The sequence below is a fragment of the Erithacus rubecula genome (assembly GCF_903797595.1).
Source record: "Erithacus rubecula genome assembly, chromosome: 22".
Lineage (NCBI taxonomy): Eukaryota > Metazoa > Chordata > Aves > Passeriformes > Muscicapidae > Erithacus > Erithacus rubecula.
In genome coordinates this window covers 7,712,405-7,724,556 of record NC_136674.1, presented here as the reverse complement: position 1 = coordinate 7,724,556, position 12,152 = coordinate 7,712,405, and the positions used below count along the sequence as shown (strand labels likewise).

At 51.7% G+C, this 12,152-nt stretch overlaps 1 protein-coding gene across 3 annotated transcripts in view; it reads left to right on the top strand.

The window, feature by feature from the left end:
• STX1A (syntaxin 1A) overlaps positions 1–12,152 on the top strand; it is a 65,517-nt gene that overhangs the window by 43,033 nt on the left and 10,332 nt on the right. For all 3 annotated transcript variants that reach the window (XR_013776651.1, XM_079324934.1, XM_079324933.1), the window contains exons 4-6: positions 6,353–6,427; positions 9,018–9,091; positions 11,022–11,130. Coding sequence is in view for 2 of the 3 variants with exons in the window: in XM_079324934.1 (XP_079181060.1) it covers positions 6,353–6,427; positions 9,018–9,091; positions 11,022–11,130 (258 nt within the window). In the remaining variant the exon portion in view is untranslated. The remainder of the gene's footprint in view (positions 1–6,352; positions 6,428–9,017; positions 9,092–11,021; positions 11,131–12,152) is intronic.

Genomic DNA, 12,152 nt, shown 5'->3' with positions numbered 1-12,152 from the left:
GCTGTAAGCTGCAAAGGCAGTGTGGGATGTGTTGGGCTGAGGATGCTGCAGATGAGCTGTGGGTCTGGGTTTGCTGCTGAGTGTGAGGCAGGGGCTCCATGAGCCCTCAGCAGGAGGGGCAGCTCATTTTGGGAGCTATGTTATTACAGGAGTTGGGTTCAAGCCCATGTCAATGTACAGGCATTCATTATGTCATTTACACATGACTCTCCTTCATCCCTCATTGTTTACAAACTGGTGTTTTAGTGTTAATTGGAAAAAAAAAAAAAAAAAAAAAAAAAAGATCCGACTTTTTTTTTTTGTGGAGTTCTGGGCTTCTCACTCCAATAAAGACATTAAGGGTCTGGAGTGTGCCCAGAGGGGGAAATGGAGCTAGGGAAGGGTCTGGACAACCAGGAGCAGCTGGGGGAGCTCTGTCTGGAGAAAAGAAGGCTCAGGGGAGCCTTTCTTGCTCTCTACAACTCCCTGACAGGAGGGGCAGCCAGGCAGGGATTGGGCTGTGGTCCCAGAGAACAGGGACAAGACAAGAGGAAACAGCCTGAAGTTGTGCCAGAGGAGGTTTAGATTGGATATTAGGAAAAAAATTCTTCACTGAAAGAGTGGTTAAGTCTTGTCACAGGACTGTGGTGGAGTCACCATCCCTGGAGGTGTTCAATGAACAGCTGGATGTGCAGTGCTGTGATTTAGTGGGCATGGTAGTATTTGGTCAAACGTTGGGCTTGATGATTTTGAATGTCTTTCCCAGCCTTGATGACTCAGTGACTGTGTGGTTAACACAGCACAGCTCTCCTGTCATCCTGAGATTGGCCTCCTGTGGGAATTTTCCAGCTCTGAGGCTAGTTTGGAGCAGCAGGAGCAGTCAGAGGAAGGTGACCACAGAATGAGAACATGCTGAAGGTGTTCAGGATAGCTGTCTCAGCAACAGGCTGTGGAAGGGCTGAGCTGGGCTTGGTACCTGAGGATGCCCATGGCCACTGTGGTGTTACAAGTCCATTTATTGGTGGAAAACCCCCAGTGTCCAGCAGTGGCCTTAGGCTCCATCCTCAGTGACTGGACTGGCCTGGCAGCCTGTGGGGATCATGCTGGGACTCCAGAGTTTGGGGAACAGGACCCATCACCACTGATATCAAATGGTATATACCAGCTTTTAATTACCTACTAATGTGTTACAGGAGCTCAGTTAAATGTCCCATCCCTGGAGGTGTCCAGAACCAGGCTGGGCAGGGTTTGGAGCAGCCTGGTCTAGTTGAAGGTGTCCCTGCCCATGGCAGGGCATTGGAATGATCCTCAAGGTGCCTTCCAACCCAAACCACCCTGTGATTCCAGGATTCTGTGATGTCACCTGCTTCCTTTTTAACAATGTAAAAAGTCAAAAGCTACAATTAAATCTGTTCCGGATCACCCCTAAACACAGCCAGGTGGATGAATAAGGGGTGTTTTAGGGTGTACCTTTCATCCCAGGGGATCCCATAAGCTTTTCAAACCCCTCTGTGCATCATCTCTGTTCTGCTCCTGTGTAAAAGCCTGGACATTTTGCACTGACCTTGAACCCTGGCAGGGTCTTTCCTTGCTGCATCTTGTGCAAGATTTGTTCCTGGCATGGAGGAAGTTAAAAATCCCGGGGTTACTGGTCCTTCCTGACAGTACTCATTGTCCCCTGTGCCCTGCTCCTGGCAAAGGCCTTGCCATGCCCTGTTTCTACAGCCTGGCAGGCAGCTTCTGTTGCTCCTGCATGGATGGGACAGGCCTGGCTCTGCTTGGAGCAGGGGTTGAATAGTTCTCTCCTGTCTCCCTCTTCCTGCTTCCCATTCTGTCATACCTGCTGCAAATGGTTGTGTTGGTCAGAGTTGAAAAAAAAAAAGAAAGTCTTGAGTCAGCATCTGATGTTATTGTTCTTCTTGTCCACAGCTTGAATCAATAAGTTGCAATGTGAAACTCTGAGCTCTGTTTCCAAGAATAAATGTCAGCCTTTGGGAACTAAAGGACTGCACAGAGGTCACTGATGTCCCAAATCTCTTCTGGCAAATGGGACTTCAGCTGGGAAGTCCTTCTCCACAGAGCTGCTCTTCATCCATCCATCCATCCATCCATCCATCCATCCATCCATCCATCCATCCATCCATCCATCCATCCATCCCCCAGTCTCTGCTGGTACTGGGGATTTCCCTGACACAGGTGCAGGACCTTTATAGCCAATCTCATCACTAGTGATTTAAACAGATTTCATTTGTATTCTTTGAGGCCATGAAACACAATGGAAGATGTTTCTGCCAACTCCATAGGGTTCCTAGGAAAGATTCCTTATTGTTTGCTCCCAGAGACCAGATTCTTGTGGGGCTTTCAGGTCTGTGCTTCCTCTTTGCATTCACCTTTAAAAAATACCCAACATTCCATAAATGAAAGTGTCAAAATAAACAAGAAAGGTTTGTTTAAAAAAAAAAAAAACCTTCAAGGAACTGTTCTGAGGATCTTCTTTCATTTTTTATTGAAAGATCTGAGTCTTTGCCAAAAAGATCCTTCCAGCTTTGCCAGGTAACTCAGCTGGGAATTAGGTTGGAATTGCACTTTTCTCAATGATGTTGCTTGGTTATTTTCAGTAAAGACTTGCAGGTTGCTGAGGTGAAGTTTCTTAGTCCCAGCAAAGAGTGAGTGAGGCAGCTCAAGGGCTGAGCACCTTGTAAGCAAAGTCACTGTCACCATGATGTCCAGAGAGCTGTGGTGACAGTGCCTGCACTTGCCTCCCTGTGCCTTCCTGCTCCTTCCTGCTCCTCCCTGCCCCTGCCTGCTCCTGTCTGCTCCTGCCTGCCCCTGCCTGCTCCTCCCTGCTCCTGTCTGCTCCTGCCTGCCCCTGCCTGCTCCTCCCTGCCCCTGCCCCTGCCTGCTCTGTCTGCTCCTCCGTGCCCCTCCCTGCTTCTGTCTGCTCCTGCCTGCCCCTGCCTGTTCCTCCGTGCCCCTCCCTGCTCCTCCCTGCTCCTCCCTGCCCCTGCCTGCCCCTCCCTGCTCCTCCCTGCCCCTGCCTGCTCCTGCCTGCCCCTGCCTGCTCCTCCCTGCTCCTGTCTGCTCCTGCCTGCTCCTGTCTGCTCCTGCCTGCTCCTCCCTGCTCCTCCGTGCCCCTGCCTGCTCCTTTCTGCTCCTTCCTGCTCCTCCCTGCTCCTGCCTGCCCCTGCCTGCTCCTTCCTGCGTGCCTGTTCTTCCTTTCTGCTTCTGCCTACTCCTGCCTGCTCACTCTTGGTCCTGTCTGCTCTTTTCTGCCTGTTCCTGCCTGCCTGCTTGCCTCTTTCTGCTTGTTCCTGCCTGCTCCTGGCTGCTTTTGCCTGCCCTTTCCTGCCTCCTGCCATCTCCTGCCTGCCTGCAGTGCTGCCAGCCGGAGCTGAGTGTGTGCTCCCTGTCAGACAGGGGCCTCATTAGCAGTTGGCAGAGGGAGGAGGAAGAGTTGATGGCCCTGCCTGCACCCCTCCTGCTGCCTGCACTGCCTGGGCTGCCTCCCAGGCAGGGCACTGCAGGCTCTGGGGCTTCTCAGGGCTGTGAGACTTGACCTTGAACCAAAGGCTCCTTCTCCCTCCCAGCAGAGACTGGGGACACGTGGCCATGGGGACAGACATCTCTGCTCTGTGTGTGCTCAGTGCCAGTGGGAATGGAGCAGACATCCTGGGTGGGCTGTGGGGAGCCTGACTCATCCTCTGAAACATCCCATCTGCCCCCTCAGCGCACTCTGGCATGAAGAGATGCTGGCCATAGCACAGCAATGTTGTGCTACTTCAGCTTCCCGTGGCTGAATGTCAGTTGCTGTGAATGGTTAAATAGATCTGGGTGAGTCACTTAAACACACACAGTGGATGTGAAAATAATTGTCTGGGCAGCCTGTGCCTGCCAGGCCGCCAAGTAATCCTCACACGGCCTGTGACTCAAATCCAGCCAGGAGTGTTCTCCATGCTGCTCAGTTGGAAATATTGTGAGGGAAGGCATCCAGCCCTGTTCCCTGTCCCCTCCTTCCATCACTGTGGTCTTGTGCACTCCCTGAGTGGCCAGCATGGGACTGTGCTCACCACTTGTCCTGTGTGTTCTCAGTGGCAGCTTCACAGCAGTGCACAGAATCCACACAGAATCATGATGGACCTTAAAGAGCATCTCATCTCATCTCATCTCATCTCATCTCATCTCATCTCATCTCATCTCATCTCATCTCATCTCATCTCATCTCATCTCATCTCATCTCATCTCATCATAATATCATCATCTCATCCTCCTGCCATGGGCAGGGACACCTTCTACTAGACCAGGTTGGTCCAAGCCCTGTCCAGCCTGGCCTTGGGCACTGCCAGGGATCCAGGGCAGCCACAGCTTCTCTGGGCACCCTGTGCCAGGGCACACCCCTCACAGGGAAGAATTTCTCTCCAATATCTAAAGTGCTGCTACCTAAGGACTGTTTCCAGTCCTGACTACCTCTGGCAGTTACCTGAATGATGATGGATCACTCCCCTTATTAAAGGGCTGCCAAGGCAGCCTGGTCCTTGTCTGCTTTCCCAGCCTGGATGGCTGCAGGGATTTACTCAGCCCAGCGTGGTTTCTTTCTTTATTAAGAAATAATTATTAATTCCTTATTACTAGAGTTATTAATTTATTATGAGAACAATTTCTTATTGTTTGTTACTTTCCTTTTATTGCAAATTCTTTCAAGAAATTTCTTCATATTACAATTTCTTATTATTTCTTTATTTCTGATTATTACAAGTTTTTTTTTAAGAATGGGGAAAAATTAATTAGTCACTTAAATAAGAATTTAAACTGAAAATATCCTATTCCTGTCACTGCCTTTGTGCCTGTTCTCCAGCAAATATCCTGGGGTGAAGGATTTCACAGATGTGTTCCTTCTCTCCTTTTCCCCATAGTGCTAGAGTCTGTAGCTGGGGGATGGGAATGTGTACAGCCACCAGAACGACAGGACCTTCCCCCAAAACATTCCCATCATCAGGATTTTCTAATTGTGCCTGTGATTGGCAGCTGGCATCAGAACCATTGACATGAGTCAGTCAATATGCCTCAGCTCTATTAAACAAAGTTTTATTTAATTAAGCCTTGATCTCATCAAAATCAAGAGGGAGTGTTGGGGTGGCAGAGGGAGAGCTGCACTGGCAGACCACAGCTGGGTCCATGGGCTGTGCCCTCTCCAGCCCTGCTGCTGAGTGCAGGGTCTGGCACTTCTGCACAGCCTGGCTTCTTTCAGGACATGCTGGTTTCTGGGAGAGGAACCTGTGTGTGATCACAGATTGAATGGATGCTTTGGGTTTGAAGGGAATTTGAAAGGTTCCCACCATGGGCAGGGGCACCTTCCTCTGGACTGGGTTGTTCCATCCAGCCTGTCCTTGGACATTCTTGGGATGGGGCAGCCACAGTGCCCTGGGCAGCCTGTGCCAGGGCCTCACCATCCCCAGGTCTGAATTCCTTCCCCATGGTCTAACTTGACCTTCATACCATTTAACACTTGTGTTGGGGCCCACAGAGCTGGAACCAGCTGGAGGTCTTAGGAGTGTGAGTGGGAAGTCCAGCATGGAGCATGAGGTGGGAGTGCTCCCAGTTGGATGTGAGAGTGCTCCCAGTCTGGATTGTGAGAGTGCTCCCAGTCTGGAGTGAGAGTGTTCCAGTCTGGATTGTGGGAGTGTTCCCAGTCTGGATTGTGAGAGTGTTCCAGTCTGGATTGTGGGAGTGCTCCCAGTCTGGATGTGAGAGTGTTCCCAGTCTGGATGTGAGAGTGCTCCCAGTCTGGATTGTGAGAGTGTTCCAGTCTGGATTGTGGGAGTGTTCCCAGTCTGGATTGTGAGAGTGTTCCAGTCTGGATTGTGGGAGTGCTCCCAGTCTGGATGTGAAAGTGTTCCCAGTCTGGACTGTGGGAGTGCTCCCAGTCTGGATGTGAGAGTGCTCCCAGTCTGGATGTGGGAGTGTTCCCAGTCTGGATGTGGGAGTGTTCCAGTCTGGATTGTGGGAGTGTTTCCAGTCTGGAAGTGGGAGTGTTCCCAGTCTGGATGTGGGAGTGTTCCCAGTCTGGATTGTGGGAGTGTTCCCAGTCTGGATTGTGAGAGTGTTCCAGTCTGGATTGTGGGAGTGTTTCCAGTCTGGAAGTGGGAGTGTTCCCAGTCTGGACTGTGGGAGTGTTCCCAGTCTAGACTGTGGGAGTGTTCCCAGTCTGGAAGTGGGAGTGCTCCCAATACAGGGATGGGAGTGTTTCCAGTCAGGGGTTGGAGGTTCTGCCAGTTAAGGGGTTGGAGTGCTCCCAGCTCAGATCTGTGCACTCTGCAGGGCAGCAGCTTTCAGTGGTGTCTGCAGCCCATCCATGTTTGCTCTCCTCTCTCCCCAGAAACGAAAGAGGAGCTGGAGGAGCTGATGTCTGACATCAAGAAGACAGCGAACAAAGTGCGCTCCAAACTAAAGAGTGAGTGTTGGCCCCTGCTGCAGCTGTGGGGCTCTGCCTGCAGCACTCCTGTGCAAATGCTGCAAATACTCCCAGGGATGAACATCACCTTCCCTCTCTCTGCACCCTCCAGATGCTTTTATTTGCCCTTTGTGGATTTGCTTCCCCTTGTGCCCTGTTTCCAGAATGGAATTGAGGGAATGGGGCCTCGAGCAGCTGGTGGGCTCTCAATAAGTCCTGTGCCACAGCACTGGCAGGGCATGGACACTGGGCACACCCAAAGGTTCTGTTCAGGTCTGGGTGAGTGAAGAGGTGCTGCTGTGGGATGTGCTGCAGGATGTGACCTTCACTTTCCACTACTCATCAGTCAATCTCTGAGGTGTGAGAACAAGGTGCCTGTCAACACACTGATGGTCAGGGTTGTGCTGGAGCACTCAGACAAGCCCAGAATTCCAAGACTGGACCCCAGAAGTCAGAGGGAATGGCAGCATCTTGATACAGGAGGCAGGTCATCCCTGGCACCGTGGATTTACCTGTGGTGATCTTGGACATCTGTCTGGGGTTTGGTTGACAGTGGTGCAGGACACCTGGCTGTGTCTGAAGGGTAGGAGAGGAGCTGGTGCTTCCCCCTGGACAGCAGTGTCCTTACTAATCTCAGGATTTTGTGGCAGTCTCAGTTGTGGAGGACTCAAACATGCCTGGAGCCCTTTATTGGGTAGGTCACCACTGTTGTGGCATGTCCCATGTGTGGGCCAGGAGACCTGTCCCTCTGTTGTTCCCATGCTCCCTTTGTCCTGCTAGCACATGATCTCAGCTAGAGCCAGGAAGGAGAGCCGGGGCCATCTTACCTATTCCACAGTCCAGGGGATCCATTCCTACTGTCCTGGACATACTGGGATATCTGCTGATAGGGTTTGGCCTTAAAAAAAATAAAAATCCTTTCTCCAAAGTGTTTTGTTCAGTGTTTTGTAAGGGCCTTTGAAAGCCTGAAGGATTGTAGGACAGGCTCCTGTTTCCAGCTTCCAGAAAAGCCTCTCTGCTGTCATATTTACCTGGAGCAGCAGATGACTAGTCCTTGTGCTTTGTCCCAAATTGCCTCATGGCCAGCATGATCAATGACAGAAAACAGTCAGGACTGATCAAAAACAACATCTGCTGACAACAAACTGCCTTCTTCAGGCCAGACATTACTCATGCAGGGGCTAATTGCTAGCTTCTTGGGCAAATGTGATTTTACTAATGATCAGAAATGCCCAGTGTTTGCCAATACCATTCCTTGGGGATGGGGAGAGGTTTGTGATGAGTGTGAAGGAAGCCCAGTTACTGATGAAATATGCTGAGCTGTGCTGGAGGGTGAGGGGCAGCTCCAGGGAGAGGGGAGCCCCTGCTGCAGGAGGAACCTGTGCTGGGCTTGAGGGACCTGCTCAGGATGGAAGGTGCTGGGGACAGTGGGCTGAGAGGGATGGGAATGGGGTCTTCAGCCAGACTGGAGATGCACCAGCTCACACTGGGTGGTTTACATGGAGATGGGTGTCTGCACACTGGCCAGCCTGCTGATGGGAGCTTTCTTCCAAGTTTTGTAAGTCCCTGAAATTAAGTTTTTGAATTAATATGTCCTGAGCTGGCCAGGTTTCATGGAATCCTGGCATGATGGAATGGTTTGAGTTGGAAGAGGCCTTAAAGGTAATCTCATTTCACTCCCTGCTGTGGGCAGGGACACCCAGTACAGCAGGTTGCTGCAAGCCTTGTCTAACCTGGCCTTGCACACTTCAGGGATGGGGCAGGACTGCATTGTCCTGCTCTGTGCCAGCCCTCCTGCCCTGCACCCCTGTGACCTCTCCCTGCCCAAAGTGGGGCATGACAGTGCTCCTCCCTGCCCTGATTCACAGGCTTTGGGCAGTGAGGGCTTCATGAAAATTATCTTCATAATGAAAGGGGCAGATCCCTGTGCTGCTGCATGGATGCTCAGCACGGTGCAGGGCACTCCTGCAAGCATGGTGGGTACTCCCTGTGCCAGTCCAGACAGCTGGAGGAGCTGCTATTTTTAGGTTCCCTGGAGGAGTCTTGAGGTTTGGGATTTTGCAGAGACACTTCAGCTCTGGGTTTCCTCCTCCTGCCTCTCTGGTGGAAACAGCTCTCCAATTTGTTTGAATACTGGCAATCAGACCTAAGCATCACATTGATTTTATGTGGAAATCCTGACTCACCAGCCTGGGGTGACAGTGCTGTCCTTTCAGCACCAAATCACAGCCAGTGGCCAGGCACCAGGTGCTTTGCAGTCATGAAACAGGGCTTTGCTGAGTGGTGGAGTCAGGATTTGGGAACTGCCCAGTACCAGCTGCTCCTCAATCCAGTCTTTCAGAGTCCCTTTGCCAAACAATCCCTTTCCTTTGGTTAAGCACTGGAACAGGCACTTTGGCAAAGTGGTGGAGTCACCATCCCTGGGAGTGTTCAAAAAATGAGTGCATGTGGCATTTGCCAGTGGGTTTAATGGGCTTAAGGCAATTGGTCAAAGGTTGGCTTTGATGATCTTGGAGGTGTTCTACAACTTAATGATGCAGTGTTTGCTCTGCAGCCAGCACAAAGTAATGTGTGCTTGTGCCCTGGGCAGGCATTGAGCAGAGTATCGAGCAGGAGGAGGGACTGAACCGGTCGTCGGCCGACCTGCGGATAAGGAAAACTCAGGTGAGCTCTGCCCTGGCACCAGCAGGGGAGGGGGAATGGCACTGAGGGATCCCAGCACGGGCTGGGACAGGAGGCCTGTGCTGGGCTGTGGATGGATTTCTCTGTCCTCCTGCCCAACCATGCAGTGGGATGCAGCCATTGCTCCAGCCTGGAATGTGTCCTTGCATCCCTGCAGAGCTGTGTCCTCTGTGCTGGGGGTGGGGGTGAAGACAAGGCAGCTCAGAGCCTTGTTCTGCAGCCAAAAATGTGTTTTAACAAAGGCAGCAGGGGCAGCCAGTGCTGCTCTTGATCACCTGATAAAGAGCCTGATGGGACCTTTATCACCTGGTCCCATGTTTGGGGAGTGAAGAACTGCTAGACCTGAGTGAAACAAATCCTTTCCCTAACTTGAGTTAATTTCTGTTTTATGAGTTCAATCACAAGGTACATTTTGATATGCTTTTTATTTGCTGTGAATATTCAAGTAGGTTTATTTAATGTCTGAAAGCCATTAAAAATGCTTTTTTCCAGCCAATTTTGCACAAAACTCCTTCAAAAATCACATGCATATTGTAGACGTGTGGGATGCCCATGGGAACATAAAATAATAATCTGAGAAAATAAACACTGAGTTAAGTAACTTCTTAAGCAAAAGAGGTGTAGCATGGTGTGCTAGTGAGCAGGAAGGGTGTCACTCAGCACCTAGGCTATATTTGGCTCCAGATCAACATATGTTGATAGTTTTCAGCTGAAGGAGAATGAAGTGGATTTTAGGAGAAACAATTTTGGAGCAGCAGAAGAGCTGCTTGGATGGCACATCACATTGTAGCTGGATTTGGGCTGATGCTTGGGAGCTGTTCTGGCCCTGCTCTGGCCCAGCACCTCTAGCAGAGGATGGAGCTGGAGCTGCCAGGGGCATTCAGTGAGTTTGTGGTGGAGGAGGGAGAAGATGAGCTGAGGCTCTCCATGAATACTGTGCTGTTGCTGGCTTAGAATAGCTGCAGAGCCAGTGCAGGCACACCTGGAGATGTCTCCAGTGCTGTCTCCTGTGCTGCTGGGGCTGCTCCAGCTGTGTGAACACCTGCACCAACACAGCTGGGTGCTGGTGGTGCCAGGCACCTCTGACATGCCCTGTTCCCTCGCTGTGCAGAGAATGTCCAGAGGTGGGAACAAACCTGGAGAAGGGTCTGGAGCACAAGTTTGATGAGGAACAGCTGGGGGAGATCTGTCTGGAGAAAAGGATGCCCAGGGGGGACCTTCTCACTGTCTGCAATGCCCTGACAGGAGGGTGCACTCAGCTGAGGGTTGGGCTCTGCTCCCAGGGAACAGGGGGCAAGACAAGAGGAAACAGCCTGAAGTTGTGCCAGTGGGGGTTCAGGATGAATTTCTCCACTGAAAGGATGGTCAGGCACTGGAAGGGAGGAGGTGGAGTTCCCATCCCTGGAGATGTTGGAGGAACAGCTGGAGGTTACATTCAGTGCTCTGCTCTGGTGGAAAAGGTGGAGATCAGTCACAGATGGGACATGATAATCTTGGAGGTCTTTTCTTTTCCAACCTTAATGACTCTGTGATTGTGCCTTTGGGCAAGGCTGGGTACTGTTCCCCCAGCCCTGCAGTGTTCCCATTGGGTCCAGCCTGTGCCTGTGCAGGGTCTGGCATGGCAGTGGCAGGCAGGGCTCAACCCAGGCCTCACCTCCAGGCTTTTGAGGCACAAGTGGTGCAAGGAGGGTGCTGCCAGCCTGCCAGGGGATCCTCTCAGGGCTGGAGGCTGTGCTTGGGTGGGGCTGGATGAGGGGTGCCTCTGGTCCATCCCTGGGAACGTGTCACCTGCTGCCCCCTGCCCCCGTGTGCTCTGTCGCACTCCCTGGAGCAGCGTTTGGGCTGGCAGTGCTTTGGGGTGGTTGGAGGTGCAGGCAGTGCCCAGCTCAGCTCCTGTGTGTGTCTCTCCCAGCACTCCACGCTGTCGCGCAAGTTCGTGGAGGTGATGTCGGAGTACAACGCCACGCAGACCGACTACCGGGAGCGCTGCAAGGGCAGGATCCAGAGGCAGCTGGAGATCAGTGAGTAACTGCCCGGGGCACAGCTGGGCTCTGTGTGCCATGGGGACACCCTGCACTGGCTCCCAGTGCACCAGAGCTGCTCCCACTGGCACAGCTTCCAGGAGAGCCCAGGGGCTGTGCAGTGACTGGGACACGGCTTCTGTGGGACAGGGACACAGGTGGTGCCTTGGGCAAAGTGCATCCAGCAAAGAACAGCCCCAAATGCTGCAGAGAGCACAGGGAGCACAAGGAGAGGAATTGTTTGCAGCTAATTTTTAATTCAGAGAAGCTCATGGGAATTCCTGATTCCTGTGTGTACTTGTCCTTACTCAGGGTGCTCTTGTTCAATGCATAAACTAAGCTAAAGATAAAAACAGATAAGGGAATTCTTGAGATGGGAGCACTCCCTGCTCCTGATGGTCTCCCTTGCACAGGAAAGCAGAAGTCTCAGTGCTGCCCCAGGCACCTCTCTGGGCCCAGGACCTGATGGCTCTTAGCAGCCATTATGTTGTGGCCAAGGGTGAACCTCAGGTGACACCTCTGAGGCTGGTGACACCTCACCCAGGTGACACTGCTGTGGCACTAAGATCTCTGAGTCATTCAGAGCCCGTCATTTCTGAGAATTCCAGTCCTGCCTGTCTATAAAAACACTCTCCTCCTGGAGATAGCCAGTGATACCTGGATAGTTTAGAGCAAGAGGATTATCTCCCAGCAAAGAAGAGCTGTGTAATTAGGAGAATAATCAAGGGAGAAGTCAGGGCATGCAGAGATTAAAGGAGACTTTTGCAAATAATCTCACTCTGAGACATTTTGTGGGGTTTGTGCTGAGAATGGAAGGCTTGAACTTAGATTGTTTTTTTTTTCCTGACAACCAATTGGATGCTTTTCTTTTCTCCAGCAACTCACTGTGAATAATGACAGGAGATTTGAGAGTCAATCTCATGTCCTTGGTGGTCACCTGTGGCAATGTGCTTCATTGGCCTGGAATCTGGGTTCTCTAGGGTGTGGGGATTTCTGTGGAGGGCTAGAAGGAGACACAGGTG